This window comes from Patella vulgata, chromosome 3 (genome assembly GCF_932274485.2).
Source record: "Patella vulgata chromosome 3, xgPatVulg1.2, whole genome shotgun sequence".
NCBI classification, from domain to species: Eukaryota; Metazoa; Mollusca; class Gastropoda; family Patellidae; genus Patella; species Patella vulgata.
The window spans coordinates 69078711-69093038 of record NC_065881.2 but is presented as its reverse complement, the minus strand read 5'-3'; the positions used below and the strand labels follow the sequence as shown (position 1 = coordinate 69093038).

The following is a 14328-nucleotide window of genomic DNA, read 5'->3' as shown; positions in this document are numbered from 1 at the left end:
AAGCGAGTGCATATTTCTAGCGTCTGGTTATTCCAATGTGTCTAGCCTCGTCCATCGAGTCTCTTGATACAACTGGGGCTGAAGCGCATTATGGTACACGATTCGTGTACCAATGTTAAAATGTTTATTTTGTCTTAAATATTGGATATCAAAAGCCCATCTTTTCCCGGTAAGATCACGACATGAATGTTGATTTAATTTGACAAATAAATCGTGTTTTCAATGTTGAAGATTTTGGATGATATTGAGTTAGAGACTTAGCTACTTTAAGCGCAACGTATGTGTGTCGATAAACATATGACAGCCTTTCACAAACTGGCTATCGTTATCTCAACTAAACAACAACACAAAGTCACAACATAATCTAACATGCCATTCTGTTTACCTTATTTAAGTTTTGTTATGACTAGCTGGAGGAGAGGGTCCCTTTAATGCAATGATAATCTGTCCACGAATTCATACTGTTTTTGTTGATAGGGTCACGTGTCAAGTCAAGGTCTGTCATTGTAAGTAAGGCTTCATTTAATAAGTACAGACCTTATGACACGCAGCAAATTTGTTTCAAGGGCCAGTTTTGAAGGTTGAACTTACTGTGGGATTTATAGCCGCTTGGACGTGCACTGCAGAGATTCGTGTCAAGGATTTTGAAGCAGGTAGGCAAGTTTAACTTGGTCACAATATATATCTTTCGCTTATACAATTAGTGTAATAGGCGAGGACTTTATTGTCATCAGTCGATTCAGTATTATAATATTGGGTTCTACATGTAAAGCAGTAAGCAATCGATTAAAATTTAAGACGAGTGTATATTTGCAGTTAATGAACAAGACTATGACAAGTCTGTCGACTCACAATCTATTGTTACTAGTATACATATTGTATGTGAAGAGTTTAAAGTCATTTTAATCAATATTTTACAATGGTTTTTATAACAGTCGAGAGATCAGTTGAGACTCATATTTTAAATTGAAGGCAGGTTGATTAGTGATACATCTTGTATAGCATATTTTTGGACCAGGAACTGGTCGTTAACCGCTACTCATCTTGTCCAACTTGTTCTTATTCTTGGGGTGACGATCTTCTAAAAAGCCTAAGGCTCCCTCGATTCAAGACCGATTGACATGAAAATTGGCATCCAGGGCCCTGTTTTAGTAGATACTTCAATTTTGATTGGCTAAGCACTATAATCAATCTAATATTACCAAATCAAATTACTAAAATTTGGATTTTATCTTAGTTAAAATTTCGTGAAACAGGGCCCTGGTCCTTAGTACGATCGTACTGACACTGTTCAAAGAGTTATGACGATACCCGAAAGTCTAATTTTAAAATATCTAAACGACTTTATAGCTAAATATATCTGCGTAATTTGTCATCCACCCACAATTGTTATATTTATCATTGTGTTAAAATTTACAATGAACAGTGCACCGCGTGCAGACTTTGTAATGTGGCGAATGCGAAATAAAAAACCTATGTATGTACATAAAGTAATTGTATAAGATACGGTAAATTGTATTATGACGATATCTTTTCTTCTGATATGCTGAAAATGAAAAGTCTTTTCTTCTAACACTTAGCTGAATGATGTTTAATATAGGAATATAGAAGAATCTATTGGGTCACTGTTAGTATGAAATCTATTAATACTTATATTTTAATATCATTAATTATTATATGTCAGATAGAATGCGCAAAATCTTTAATCAATGTTTCGGAAAGGGTCATAAAAGATCGATCGGCATTCCTCGATATATATATATATATATATATATATATATATATATATATCTCGGAAATATCGGCAAATCCCACTACTACGCGCAAGCGAATTATTGAAATAAAATTGAACCATATGTTAGTCCCGAAATGACCTAGTCTCTCTCTCTCTCTCTCTCTCTCTCTCTCTCTCTCGGGGGTTGGATGGCCGAATGGTTAGCACGTGCGTGCTGTATCATAAGGTCTGTCATTGGGTCAACTGGCGTGGTTTCGAATCCCCGGTTTTACGTGACAAGGAGTAGGGTCGCCTGACCAACCTCGTGGGATTTCTCCGGGTCCTCCGGTTTCCTCCCACTGCTAGTCCCCTACGCGCAAGTGAATTATAGGAATAAAATTGAACCATGTGTTAGTCCCGAAATGACCCTATTTCGGCACTAATTTCGATTGGCTTCTGACCCAGCTGGGGGACCTCGATCATCGCGAATACCAAGTCTCGCACTTTCCAGCCAAAATGTCTACCTGTGATAATCGAGTTGCAAATTTCGAGGTTCGTTCAATATCAAGGTTTCGGTGAAGGTTGCCATCTTTGATTTGAGTGTGTTTGTGTCACAACCTCGGATTGAACCCTATCGTTCACGTGTCTGCGTTAAAGGGAGATAACGTAGCTATATGTTCGGGAATTGCAAACCAGTCTAGCAGTAGCAACGTCTAGATGTTGTAAAACTCGCGGTCCTTGCTTCAGGAACGGTACCAACCGGGCTAATGCACACGAGAATGGAAGGGAAAAGTTTGTCCAGACAGGGATTATTTTATTAACACGCCAACCTTTACACGGAACCCTCGTTTTTACGAAGACTAGACGCCAGGCCCTCCACTCTGCGCCTCTGATAAGGGCAAACAACGCAGGTAAAACACGGTGAACTCTCTGAGCCACCGTGACCCCACTATTGTTCTATAGCGCTGTCGTTGAAATTTACTCTTTGTTTTTTACTTACACTCAATACTTAATTAATACAGCAGATTCTATATATGAACATGGGTGCTTCGTTATTCAGCTTGTTATTACCCTTGAAAGTTGAACGGTTTAAGCTCTAAACAAAACCAGGCCGAGTACCTAGGCTTAAGAAAACACACCGTTACTAAATCAAATAAACAAATTAAAGAATAGATATCTGGGCTAGGTCTATTATCATAATTACAAAATACCATAAGTAATCCATAACCTATAATATAGCTTATTAATACAATTATTAAGAGGGTTATGTGAGCTGGTGTATATAGATTAACCATGATTATTGTAAAGATAACATATATATTTAATTATACGAGATCTGATTTGGCAGATGGAAATAAAATCAAATTCATTCGATTTAAATTATAGTAAAATCCTGAACCATATTTCACTTTTTCATTTTGTGATCATCATATGGAAATGTTATTTTGAAATAACATTGGAAACGTATCAACTCTACTACCAACTTTCAAAGCTCCAGGGTGGGGAGCCACGGTGGCTAGGTGGTTAAGACGCTGGCTCGCTAGCCTGGAGGTCGGGTGTTCGATCCCTGCATTGGCCGAGAAATTTCATCCAGATTTTCCGGCGTGGTTCCCCCTTGTCAGTGGTGCAGAACGGAGGGCCTGACAAGGACAGCCGTCTAGTTCTTCGAATGAGACAGAAAACCAAGGTCCCGTGTATACATTGGAATGCACGTAAAAGATCCCTTGGCAGTTGGAATTCGATATAAGAGTAGGCGATAGTGCCGCTGCCCTGGCAAAATTTCTCTCATAGCACATTGTATGGCGTATGCCCGTCTTCATTAGCCCAGTATAGGAGTAGGACGTTAAACCCCATTTCATTTTATTTCATTTCTAAGCTCCTTGGGACGCGAACCACAGGAAGACACTCGGAACCGTTCATATAAGTACAGTGGCAAGTGTGGTCACATGTTCCGGAACGAACACTCAATTTCTAAAAGAGCAGTGACATTCGGATCATGTTGCATATATATTGAGAGTCATATCTATTTGATCTAAAAATTGTTGATGCGTTTTGTAATTATCGTATTTTAGCGTAAATATATATAATAGAACAGTTGTATTAATGAAGTAAGATAGTGTCGTCTTACTTTCCTGCACGAACAGGGCTAATGAAAGACGGTATTTGTATTAAGGTTTATATCTCAAGTAATCTGAGTATAATATACACTTACGATGTTGGTTAATTTAGGTAACACTCATTGGGCTTACAGTATCAGATTTAGTTTAATAATATATTTCTGGATATGTTGACTGAAAATAGTACGTCTTTAGTTTCCTATACAATACCTTTAACGACGGGTTTCATGTTCTGATGAATAAAAGCTTTAAAGGTTTCCGTGATTATCTAAAAATAAAAACACAATATTTTTAAGTTTACTCTATTTTAAAGAAACAAGCAATAGTGTGAGATAGATTTTGATTAAATACATAAGAATTAAGCAGTAATAATATCAGAATCACACAATGTATCTATAAAAAAAATATCCATACCACACGATGTATCTTTAAATATCTGTATAACACAATGTCTCTTTAAGAGAGAGAGAGAGAGAAATGGGGTTTAACGTCCACTCGACAAAACGAGGTTTGACAGGCGACCCTTCTCCTTGTCACGTACAACTGGGGATTCGAAATCACGCCAGTTGACTCAATGATAGGCTTTATGATACAGCGCGCACGTGCTAACCATTCGGCCATCCAACCCCCCTCCCCCTGTCTCTTTAAATATATGTATCACACAGTGTTTCTTTAAATAGAAACATAATGTTTTTGTTATTGATATATTTCTACACCTATTTTTTTTAAAGTCAGGTCAGTTATAATGTTTCTAAAATAAACTGTATGCCGTAGATGTTTACTAATTAATCATCTTACAATGTACAATTTATAGTTTATTTCCCAAACGGCAAACTAATATGTGAATAAATAGGGTTTAACGTCCTACTTGTCTGCTCCAACCGGGATAATGCAGTGTGTTATGAGGGTTATTTCATGTGCACGTCAAGGCGTACCCGGGACCTCGGTTTTCTTGCTATAATTGTTCAAAAATGAATAATTTGAAAATTTCATTCAAATTACTCTATTGCGAGCGAAGATTTGAAGATTTGACAAGACGTGTGCAATAATTTCAACCACCGTATTGGTTGTTCGAAGCTAAGTCTCGGCCCTCCATTTTTAGCTTAAATCAAAATATGGCTGAACTGTTCTAATCTATTTAATATCGGAGAAATCCGATGCCATCGAGAGTTGATTATGGCCTGGATTAGTTAATGAATGCCTAATTAATAATTTAGAAAACATTTCAGGCCTAAAGAAAGACCTGCAATAAGCAGATTTAGCTTTTGCATAATGTATGTTTAAGTAGATAATCTCTCCATTTTTCTAACCATATATTATATAATATATATACTGAAATATTATGTTAGTTGTTACCGTCGTTGGTGTATAAGGGTGGTTATTGATAAATGATAAGGTCAGCTAGGCCACGAGATGTAAACAGGGCTAGCGCTAATCCCAACCCTAACCATAACCCTGGACCTAGCCGCAATCTTACCCTAACCCTAACCTATAATCTCACCAACAATCACGTGCCCTAACCTTATTTACGACCTTGACAAAAATTGAGATGGCCTTAACAAATAGATTTAGCCGTATGGGGTAGCTCGAACCGGGGAGTAACATAATCCTACAGCTTTCGGTTTCGGAGTTATGCTACTTCCGCTGCATGACTGGTAATACATAAAATGTGATATTCATGAGTAGCTACTGAGCTAAGCTTCTCCAAGCGTGTTCACTGTTTACTGTGTAACGTTTATCTTCTCAAGCCCAGATTCGGTAAGCCCAATTTGTAATGATATAATCTCTTTTGTAAATTTGGTTTGCCGCTCGTGGTATAACCTTAATTGTTCAATTCTGCCAACCGTACATGGAATGATTGGGTGGCCTATATTTCTGTCACGGTGGTTAAAGAGGTTTTAATTATTGAAAAATGAAAATGAATGGGGGATTGAACGTCCTTCCTGTCTGCACTAGTCGGGTTAACGAAGATGAACCTACATCGTGTATGTGCTATGGGGCGAATTCCGACTGTCGGGTCCTATTACAACGTGCACGCCAATGAATACAGGGTTCGACCTCGTTTTTGTTACCCATCTGAACCAATAGACTATGACGGGGGATTTGAGTCAAAAGTCAGTGCTATGTTGTTAGTGCTTTTACATCTACAATGTTGCAAATGTTGAATGTAATTTGTAAATTGGAGGACGTTAAATTTAACAAAATATTGTAATACTGACAAATACATCGTGTAAATTGACATCTACGTTTTGTCATTAAACATTTCACATTAGACATTTCACAATTTCCACAACACGCTTAACTCCATCTACCCAGATCTTTAAATACTGGAACTCTCACATCTCAAATGACACGCGCACTATGTATTGTGCCGTTCAACATTTCACTTTTACATCGTAATACAGAACTCACGACATGAAATTAGCCAGTATGCAAATAAGTTCAGACGGTACCTATTTTTAATCACGTGACATCTCGCGTGAAGAAAACATAATTTTCAAGCAGGGAATTTCCACCGGCATGAGACGTGCAACCGGGTGTTGATTTCATGATTTTTTTCTACATAAAGAAAGAAAAGTAAAATATCTCGGCTTTTTTTTATTTTTTTCTACATAAAGAAAGAAAAGTAAAATATCTCGGCTTCCACATATAACACAAGAGATTGTTCGTAGAATTCATAGACTTTCCTACGAAGACATGGACATAGAAAGTTGCCACAACAACCATCCTGCCCTTCATGAGAAGTATACATAATACAAAATATACTATTCAAAAAAAGTAGGGGATATTTGATTTTGGGGGCATAATACTAAAATATGCAAATGACTACGAAAAAAGTCACTATGGAACCTAACAGAAGAAACATTTCCAGTTACATGTGACGCCCAAACGCACCAATAGCTACCGCATGGAATGCAGGTGATGCTTGGGATCATCATGGGGGTCCAACCCAAGATTTGCACGACTCTGACTTTGAATGTTACAGTCATTGTGGCATTGAATTCCAGGGTGGAAACATCAGTTTAATTGTTTTAGTGACCAGAAAACAAATTTTGATATGCGTCGGCTTACCCAAAATGAAAGGTTACGTGCCCTTGGCATGCTACAGATCGGCACAACACAGGCGGTTGTGGCGCGGACGATGAATGTTTCTCAGTCTGTCATAAGCAGGCTATGGTCCAGATACCGTGATACACAATCTGTACAGGACAGACCACGCTCAGGTCGACCAAGGGCGACAACTCAAGCCCAGGATCGATTTATCCGTACCTTGGCCTTGAGAAATCGTGTCATCACAGCAAATCAGATCAGCGCTCGTCTTCAAACAGACACTGGTGTGAGAGTGAGTGGCCAGACGATTCGGAATCGACTGCATAGGGGTCACCTTCGCGCCCGACGTCCTCGCGTGATCCCTTGTTTGAGAGATCATCACATTCAGGCAAGACGTCGTTGGTGTAGGGATCGTCAACACTGGGATAATCGACGCTGGAGCAATGTGATGTTTTCAGATGAGTCAAGGTTCACTGTTGATTTTTTGGACAGACGTAGGAGGGTGTGGCGTCGTCGAAACGAGCGCTTCCAAGACGTTAACGTCATCAGACATGATCGATTTGGGGGTGGTTCTGTTATGGTGTGGGGAGGCATCACTGTTGCTGGAAGAACGGCTTTACATGTTGTTGCAGGGCGTGTTACAGGCCAGTACTACCGGGACAACATCTTGGCAGTCCATGTTGTGCCGTTCGCACGACGTCATGGCCGCCGTTTCATCTTCCAGGATGACAACGCAAGATGTCACAGGGCCAGGATCGTTACAGGTTACCTCCAACAACAGAACATCACCACATTACCTTGGCCAGCACTGAGTCCCGACCTCTCCCCCATCGAGCATGTCTGGGACATGCTTGGACAGAGGTTACGTCAACGTCAACAACGTCCTGCCAATGTCCAAGAACTTGCCGCTGCGTTGCAACAGGAATGGGACAATCTGGACCAAAATGACCTTAGACGTCTCATTAGGAGTATGCCACGTCGGATCAATGCTTGTTTGGCAAACAGAGGAGGATTTACCCGTTACTGACTTGGTTGTGATGCTGTGGTAACTTTGCTGTTTGACCCGGGTATCATTTTACCCTTATAATGGTCAGTCTGTGCCTTACTTAGTCTAACGATCATTTGGAATAAATCGATGAATGTGAACTTCATTTCATTTTGTCATTTGTTTCTTCGTCAGTTTCATTAGGTGACTTTAATAACACTTAAAAATCAAATATCCCCTACTTTTTTTGAATAGTATATAAGAATGAACAATGGCTCATGGATGGGTATTATATAATTTATAAACAGGATAGCATTAGAATGCAAAAGATGACAGCACCAAAAAGAGACAGTCATACAGCTTAGATCTTGCGTGGTTAAAAATAGGTACCGTGTGAACTAATTTGCATTCTGGCTAATTTCATTACTTGTTCTGTGTTACGATACACAAGACATATGTCGAAGTGTACAATACATAGGGCGAGTGTCAAATGAGAAGATGTTAGAGTTCAGTGTTTAAAGTTCTGGGTAGATGGACTTCGGCTTGTTGTGAAATGTTTAATGACAAAAAGTAGATGTCATTTTACACGATGTATTTGTCAGTATTACAGGATTTTTTATTTTTACTTTTGACTTAGTCCAATTTACACATTACATTACACATTTGCAACATTGGACATGTAATAGCACTAACAACATAGCACTGACTTTTGACTCAAATCCCCCGTCATACTAGACGACTTTTCTTTGCCAGGAACTACTGACGAGGGGGAACCAGGCTCTAAAATCACGTGGAACGTTCTCGGCCAACTTCGGGTTTTACGAAATCTAAACCCAACAGAAGTATCCGGAAAACGACAAAGATTGTATGAGATACCTGCATAGTGTTGTTGCTATTAGATACATGTATTTATGTCCTACTTGACGAGTTATGAGATAAGATAAAGTGAGCTAGAGTTCAAGTTTAGTTCTGAAAGAAATAGGATTGTTATTCACAAAGTTTAATAGACGGTATGATTTATATATACAAAAAAATAATAAGATTTATGTCGCCGTTCAAACTATTTTAAGATATCGAAATACAATCCCATTCTTCGTGGTCACGATTATACATGCACACAAAGTGTGTAAAACTTATTATGACGAAATAAATACCATGCTAAACTTGCTCATGGTATTCTGAACATTCAGCAATATTGACGCGAAAAATTTATTACGCATGAAACATACAAGTGTTTAAACATGATATAACATCAATTATTTCTATACAGTATAACAGTGTTGAACATAATATAGCACCGACTGGTACTATGAATTATAACAGTATTCAGCGTGATATAGCACCGACTAGCACTATAAAGTATTTATATAACAGTATTCAGCGTAATATAGCACCGACTAGCACTATGAATTATAACAGTATTCAGCGTGATGTAGCACCGATTATAGCACTATAAAGTATTTATATAACAGTATTCAACGTGATATAGCACCGACTAGCACTATGAAGTATACCAGCATCGACTAGGACTTTGGTGTATAACGGTGTTGAACTTGTTATAACATCGGTTAGCGCTATACCCTATAACAGAGTTAGCGTGATATAACGTCGACAAGCATCATACCATGCAGTATAACAGTGTTGTGCGTAATATAGCATCTACGTCCACAGTGCATTGGGTTACGTGTGTGTTAAGGTAGTGGTGTTTAATACCAGTTTTAACACTAGTGGAAAATAGAAAACACATTTTCGTTTCGTTTTTGTCTCCTGTTTTAAAGGCTCAATACCACTCTTGTTGTAACTGAATAATATGTCCCAATCTTTATTCTGGTCAACAAATTGTACTATTTTAGAATAGTTCAATTAATTGATGATACAAATTTCATCTTAACACACCTTATTTAAAATTTTTGAAAAATTCAACATAATGGTTTGAAACGTCTAACGTAAACCTTTTCAAATGAAACTTCGATTTAAAAATATTTTCGAACCCTCTGGACAAGTAAAATAGGATGTAATGGATAATTTACACAACAGGTAGGACACTTAAACATCTAGTACTTAGATAGAGATATTATTTATTTTCTGGAGCTTTCAAGCCAGCAAGAGTGTTATTGTCCCTTTAACGCATTCATTTGTTTGCATGGGTTGGCTGACTATAATAACCACAAAAAAAGGTAATTGAGGAAAATTTCTAACCGCTTTCGGAATGTTTTAACTTAAATGTAACTGGGATCTATGTTGAATTTCTGATGTCTCCCTATGAATTATATTCAATAGAAAATTTTCATCTATTTGATAATTATTCAGTAGAAATTTCCTTTCTAGAATTTCTTGTAAATCAGCTGGTCTGCGATCAACATTTCTTTGTCTAACGGTTTGGTCATTTATGGGTAGAAAATCATTTTATTAAGCCTTAGAACTAAATCTAAATGCCTTACAAAATCCCCTTTTGTCGTCTGTTGTTTCACACCGGTGTTTTAATAAATGGATTAATGTTAGAGTTATTTTTAACAAGATAATTACTTTTATCAAGCTATTATTATCTAACAAGTTTTTATGTAATTAGAAATAATATTGCACAAACCTACTTGTTTGATTATATTTTCATTTAAATTTATTTTCTTAAATTGAGAAATTGATATTAAAAATATAGACAAACTGAGGGGCTCGGGTATAAGTTAGTATTTGGGTAACACAGGTACGACAATAGTGTTCGTGTTGTGAAAATATATCCATGTTTAACACAACTTTAACACCACAGACCTTAACTAGGATTGATTTCAAATACAGAGGGGGTTTGAGGTTGAGTTGGCACAGTGTTACACCAGTACTGCGCCGATCTAACTGGTGTTAAACACTACACCACATTAACCCAGGAAGTGTGGGGGAGGGGCAGTAGTAGTCCACACAAAAATCTAATAAACATTATGTTTACACCTTGTTCGGGAGACGATAATATAAAAGAATCGGTTAGAGGCCATTTTCTTCCTAAAACATTTCATGTTGTCTAGGTTTTGTTTGGGGTTTTATTCATTTGGGCGGGGTGGGGTGGGGGTGGGGTGTATATATTCAAACTTCCAATCTCAGTAATGTAAAATACAAAATATAAGAATGATTGTATAACTGCATGACAAATAGCGCTTAGCAAAGTAAATCTTACAGGTATGCCTATTCTAATCCACATATTACATATAAACGGTATAAAGATAAACTAACCAAGGTTATATACATTTTGTTTATTCATATCAATAATCCCAGATAGTATCTATTAGTAAATATTAATTAATTATAACATGTATTTATGGGTCACTAGTTATAATTGATTAATTCACCGAATTGTGTGACGTTAACCTATATTATTAAATATTTCCTCGTCGAATTAAAGTGTATCTCCCATACAAGAAAGACATTTATCACACTGTTATTATTAACTTGTCGTTATATCACATTACGTTATAAAATGTTGATATTGTGTGTCGCGAGAATATTAATCATAATATTAAAAAATGAATTTAGAAAATAACATTATTTGCATGCTTATGAAAGATCAGATGTATAGCGTTATCTTACACATCCTGATTAAGAATCCTATGACAAGCTTTGTACATTATAATTATATGTATACATGTATGTGGGTTCTTGACTTGAATAATATCCACAGTTAGAGACTCACACAGTGGGTACAAGGTTATGTTTACAGCCTGGTATTAAACAACACTGTATAGCACACATTACTACAAGGTGACGTATTGACTCGTGGCTTATTGTCACTGGCTGTACAGGTGTTTTACAAATTTCTTTCGTTTTGGATTTTATTGAGGTGTCGGTGTTTATGATATATAGTACGTTGCTCTTAATTTTAACAAAGGGTACGATTTGTTATATATTCATGTGGTTGTAAATTTTATCGTCTTATTGAGATTCTGTACTTAGATGGGATTTCATAATCTTTGTCATGGATATACTGGTTCTTTAGTTGAGACAAAGAGTATGGGATTTATCTAATCCGTTATATTGTGGATATTTTAATCCAATTGAAGGCCAACAGAGAATATACGGAAGCGCGGTGGCTCTGACAGAGACGTTGACTCGCTAACCTGGAGATTTCGTTTTTGGAGGAGAAAATTCGTCGGAGTAACCGGCGTGGTTTCATTTGCCAGTGGTAAAAGACGCAGGGCCTGCCAAGGGGCAACGTATAATAATGACATAATGTTTGCATAGATCGATGGAAATTATTATGACTAATGAATTGACCTGAAAGTATAGGAAGAAATGAGCTCATATGAAATGAATGTTAACAACATCCTACTATTAGATGACAATATTTGTTTGACTGCTCTATTTATATGTTGATCACTCTATTCGTTATATCCAGGTATTATTCATTTCGTTTCAAATATATAATGATGAAGGACATTTTTAACTGTGTGGTTAAATTCGGTCAAATTGAAAATAAAGAAGCGCACAATAATATCTGGGAGCATGACACACTGATTTATACAACAATTTACTATGTAGACTTTTGTTGATTGTAGAACACACTATGTAAAGCATGATGATTATTACTTATATTTTATTATATTTTAGGTGTAGTTACTTGATAATGACAGTCTTGGCGGAGGATAATGATTACTGATTGATATTTATATATTTATTTATATAGGAACATGAAGAATAGTATGGGGGCAGTGGATTTTAATTTTATTTAGAAAGCAGATGTTAACTGGTATTTATATTTGTGAGATGTGTATGTTATTACTTTTATAGGGGCAGTGGATTATAATTTTATTTAGAAGGCAGATGCGAACTGATATTTATATTTGGGAGATATGTATATTATTACCTTTATTTCTACAGAGACCGGGATGTATACTATAGGGTGTATATTTTATATTAGATGATGGGAGCAGTCTTCTCGAGATGAATATTGGTTTTTATTTATATATTACATTTTAGTGGCAGTATCTTGGCTGTGTAGGCCTATAGAGTTTTTTATATTATTTTATAGTGACAGCCTCTTTATGCATGTATTTTGATTATATTTTAGGGGCGGTCTCCTAGAGGTGTATAAAAATGGTGACTGTATTAAATCATCATAAACTTAGTAACCGGATATCAACCATGCTACATACAGCTATACACCACACACACAAGGACAAAGGTGAGACTATTATAGCAATAGTAAAAACGTTTATGCAGAAACATGGACATAATGTTAAGAATGGGGAAAATGTTAAAGCACATTTGGTTTGATCGCATATGTTGGCCATTTTTTAAAAAAAGATTTCCAAATATTCGTCAATACCTTCGTGGTCGATTCTATCTATCAAGATGAGCCCTTATTTGAAGTCATTTTTCCGAAAAATCCCTCGGGTCTAATCAGACTAAAAACTGCGTGGAGTATAATTTAAAGTCGACTATCAGGATTTGTGTGGACTGATAGTAATGTAGGCACAAGCTTACATGGTCGTATAGTAACAGAAAATATATGATAAAAATATATTAACTGAATGTCTTTTTCAATTGCGTATTAATCTGATTGACTTACATTTGTCACAAGAACAATGGAAACACCCAAAATATCAGTAAAAAATGCAGATATAGGTTAAGTAGAAACGCAATTTTTGATTGTGTTTATTTGGGCGTGAAGCTTTGAATATTATGCGTGTATTCTACGTTACAATATACTATTATTACATACACACTGCTTGATATGTGATATTTTAATGTAATCCCCCTTTGATTACCAATCTTTGATAGATTTTATAATAGATATTTTTATGGTATTGACTCAGCTTTATAAGTTTCGAACCCGCACGTAGGATTTTTCTGGTTGATGAGCAACGTGTGTGGAGATGGCAATGATGTCACACCATACAATATTCGAACATCTGTCGGTATAAAATTGAGGGAAACCGATTGATAATTGTGTTATTCACATGTTCCGAAAATTCGTGGTCTACATATTGGTAGTGTAAATATTCGATGTGGACACGAGTAGTGTTGTATTTAGACTTTTAATTATAATTCCTTGGATATCAATTTCACAAATATTTTGAAATGCATTTAGCAAGGTTTTATTGAAACCGATACATGTTTATTAATAACTGTTTTCTTTAATTACGTGCATAATGTCATACATTGGGAGAAATCTAGCGCGGTTTTCCGTTTTTACTCTGAATTCAAGTCCCGAGTTAAACTTAAGGTTGTGTTTTAGTGGTGTAAAAATGAGGTTAAAGACTACGCCACCTTAACCGGACATGAATTGACCCAATTGAATTGAATTCAAGTCCCGAGTTAAACTTAAGGTTGTGTTTTAGTGGTGTAAAAATGAGGTTAAAGACTACGCCACCTTAGCCGGACATGAATTGACCCAATGTGTACATGGGTACTGGCTTTCCCGTAGTAGTAGTAGTAGTAGTAGGTTAATAGTCGTTGTCTACTTGCAGTCTGGCAAA

At 36.6% G+C, this 14328-nt stretch overlaps 1 protein-coding gene across 3 annotated transcripts in view; it reads left to right on the top strand.

Moving 5' to 3' along the window:
• Positions 1–442: 442 nt before the first annotated feature.
• Positions 443–14328, top strand: part of LOC126816384 (serine/threonine-protein phosphatase 2A 55 kDa regulatory subunit B alpha isoform) — a 33808-nt gene continuing 19922 nt past the window's right edge. The window contains exons 1-2 of one of the 3 annotated variants that reach the window (XM_050542849.2): positions 443–653; positions 12918–13031. In XM_050542849.2, coding sequence (XP_050398806.1) covers positions 12944–13031 — 88 coding nt within the window. In that variant the 5' untranslated portion in view covers positions 443–653; positions 12918–12943. Of the gene's footprint in view, positions 654–11611; positions 11740–12917; positions 13032–14328 lie in introns of those variants that run through there. The other 2 variants (XM_050542850.2, XM_050542851.1) reach the window with 2 other exon arrangements.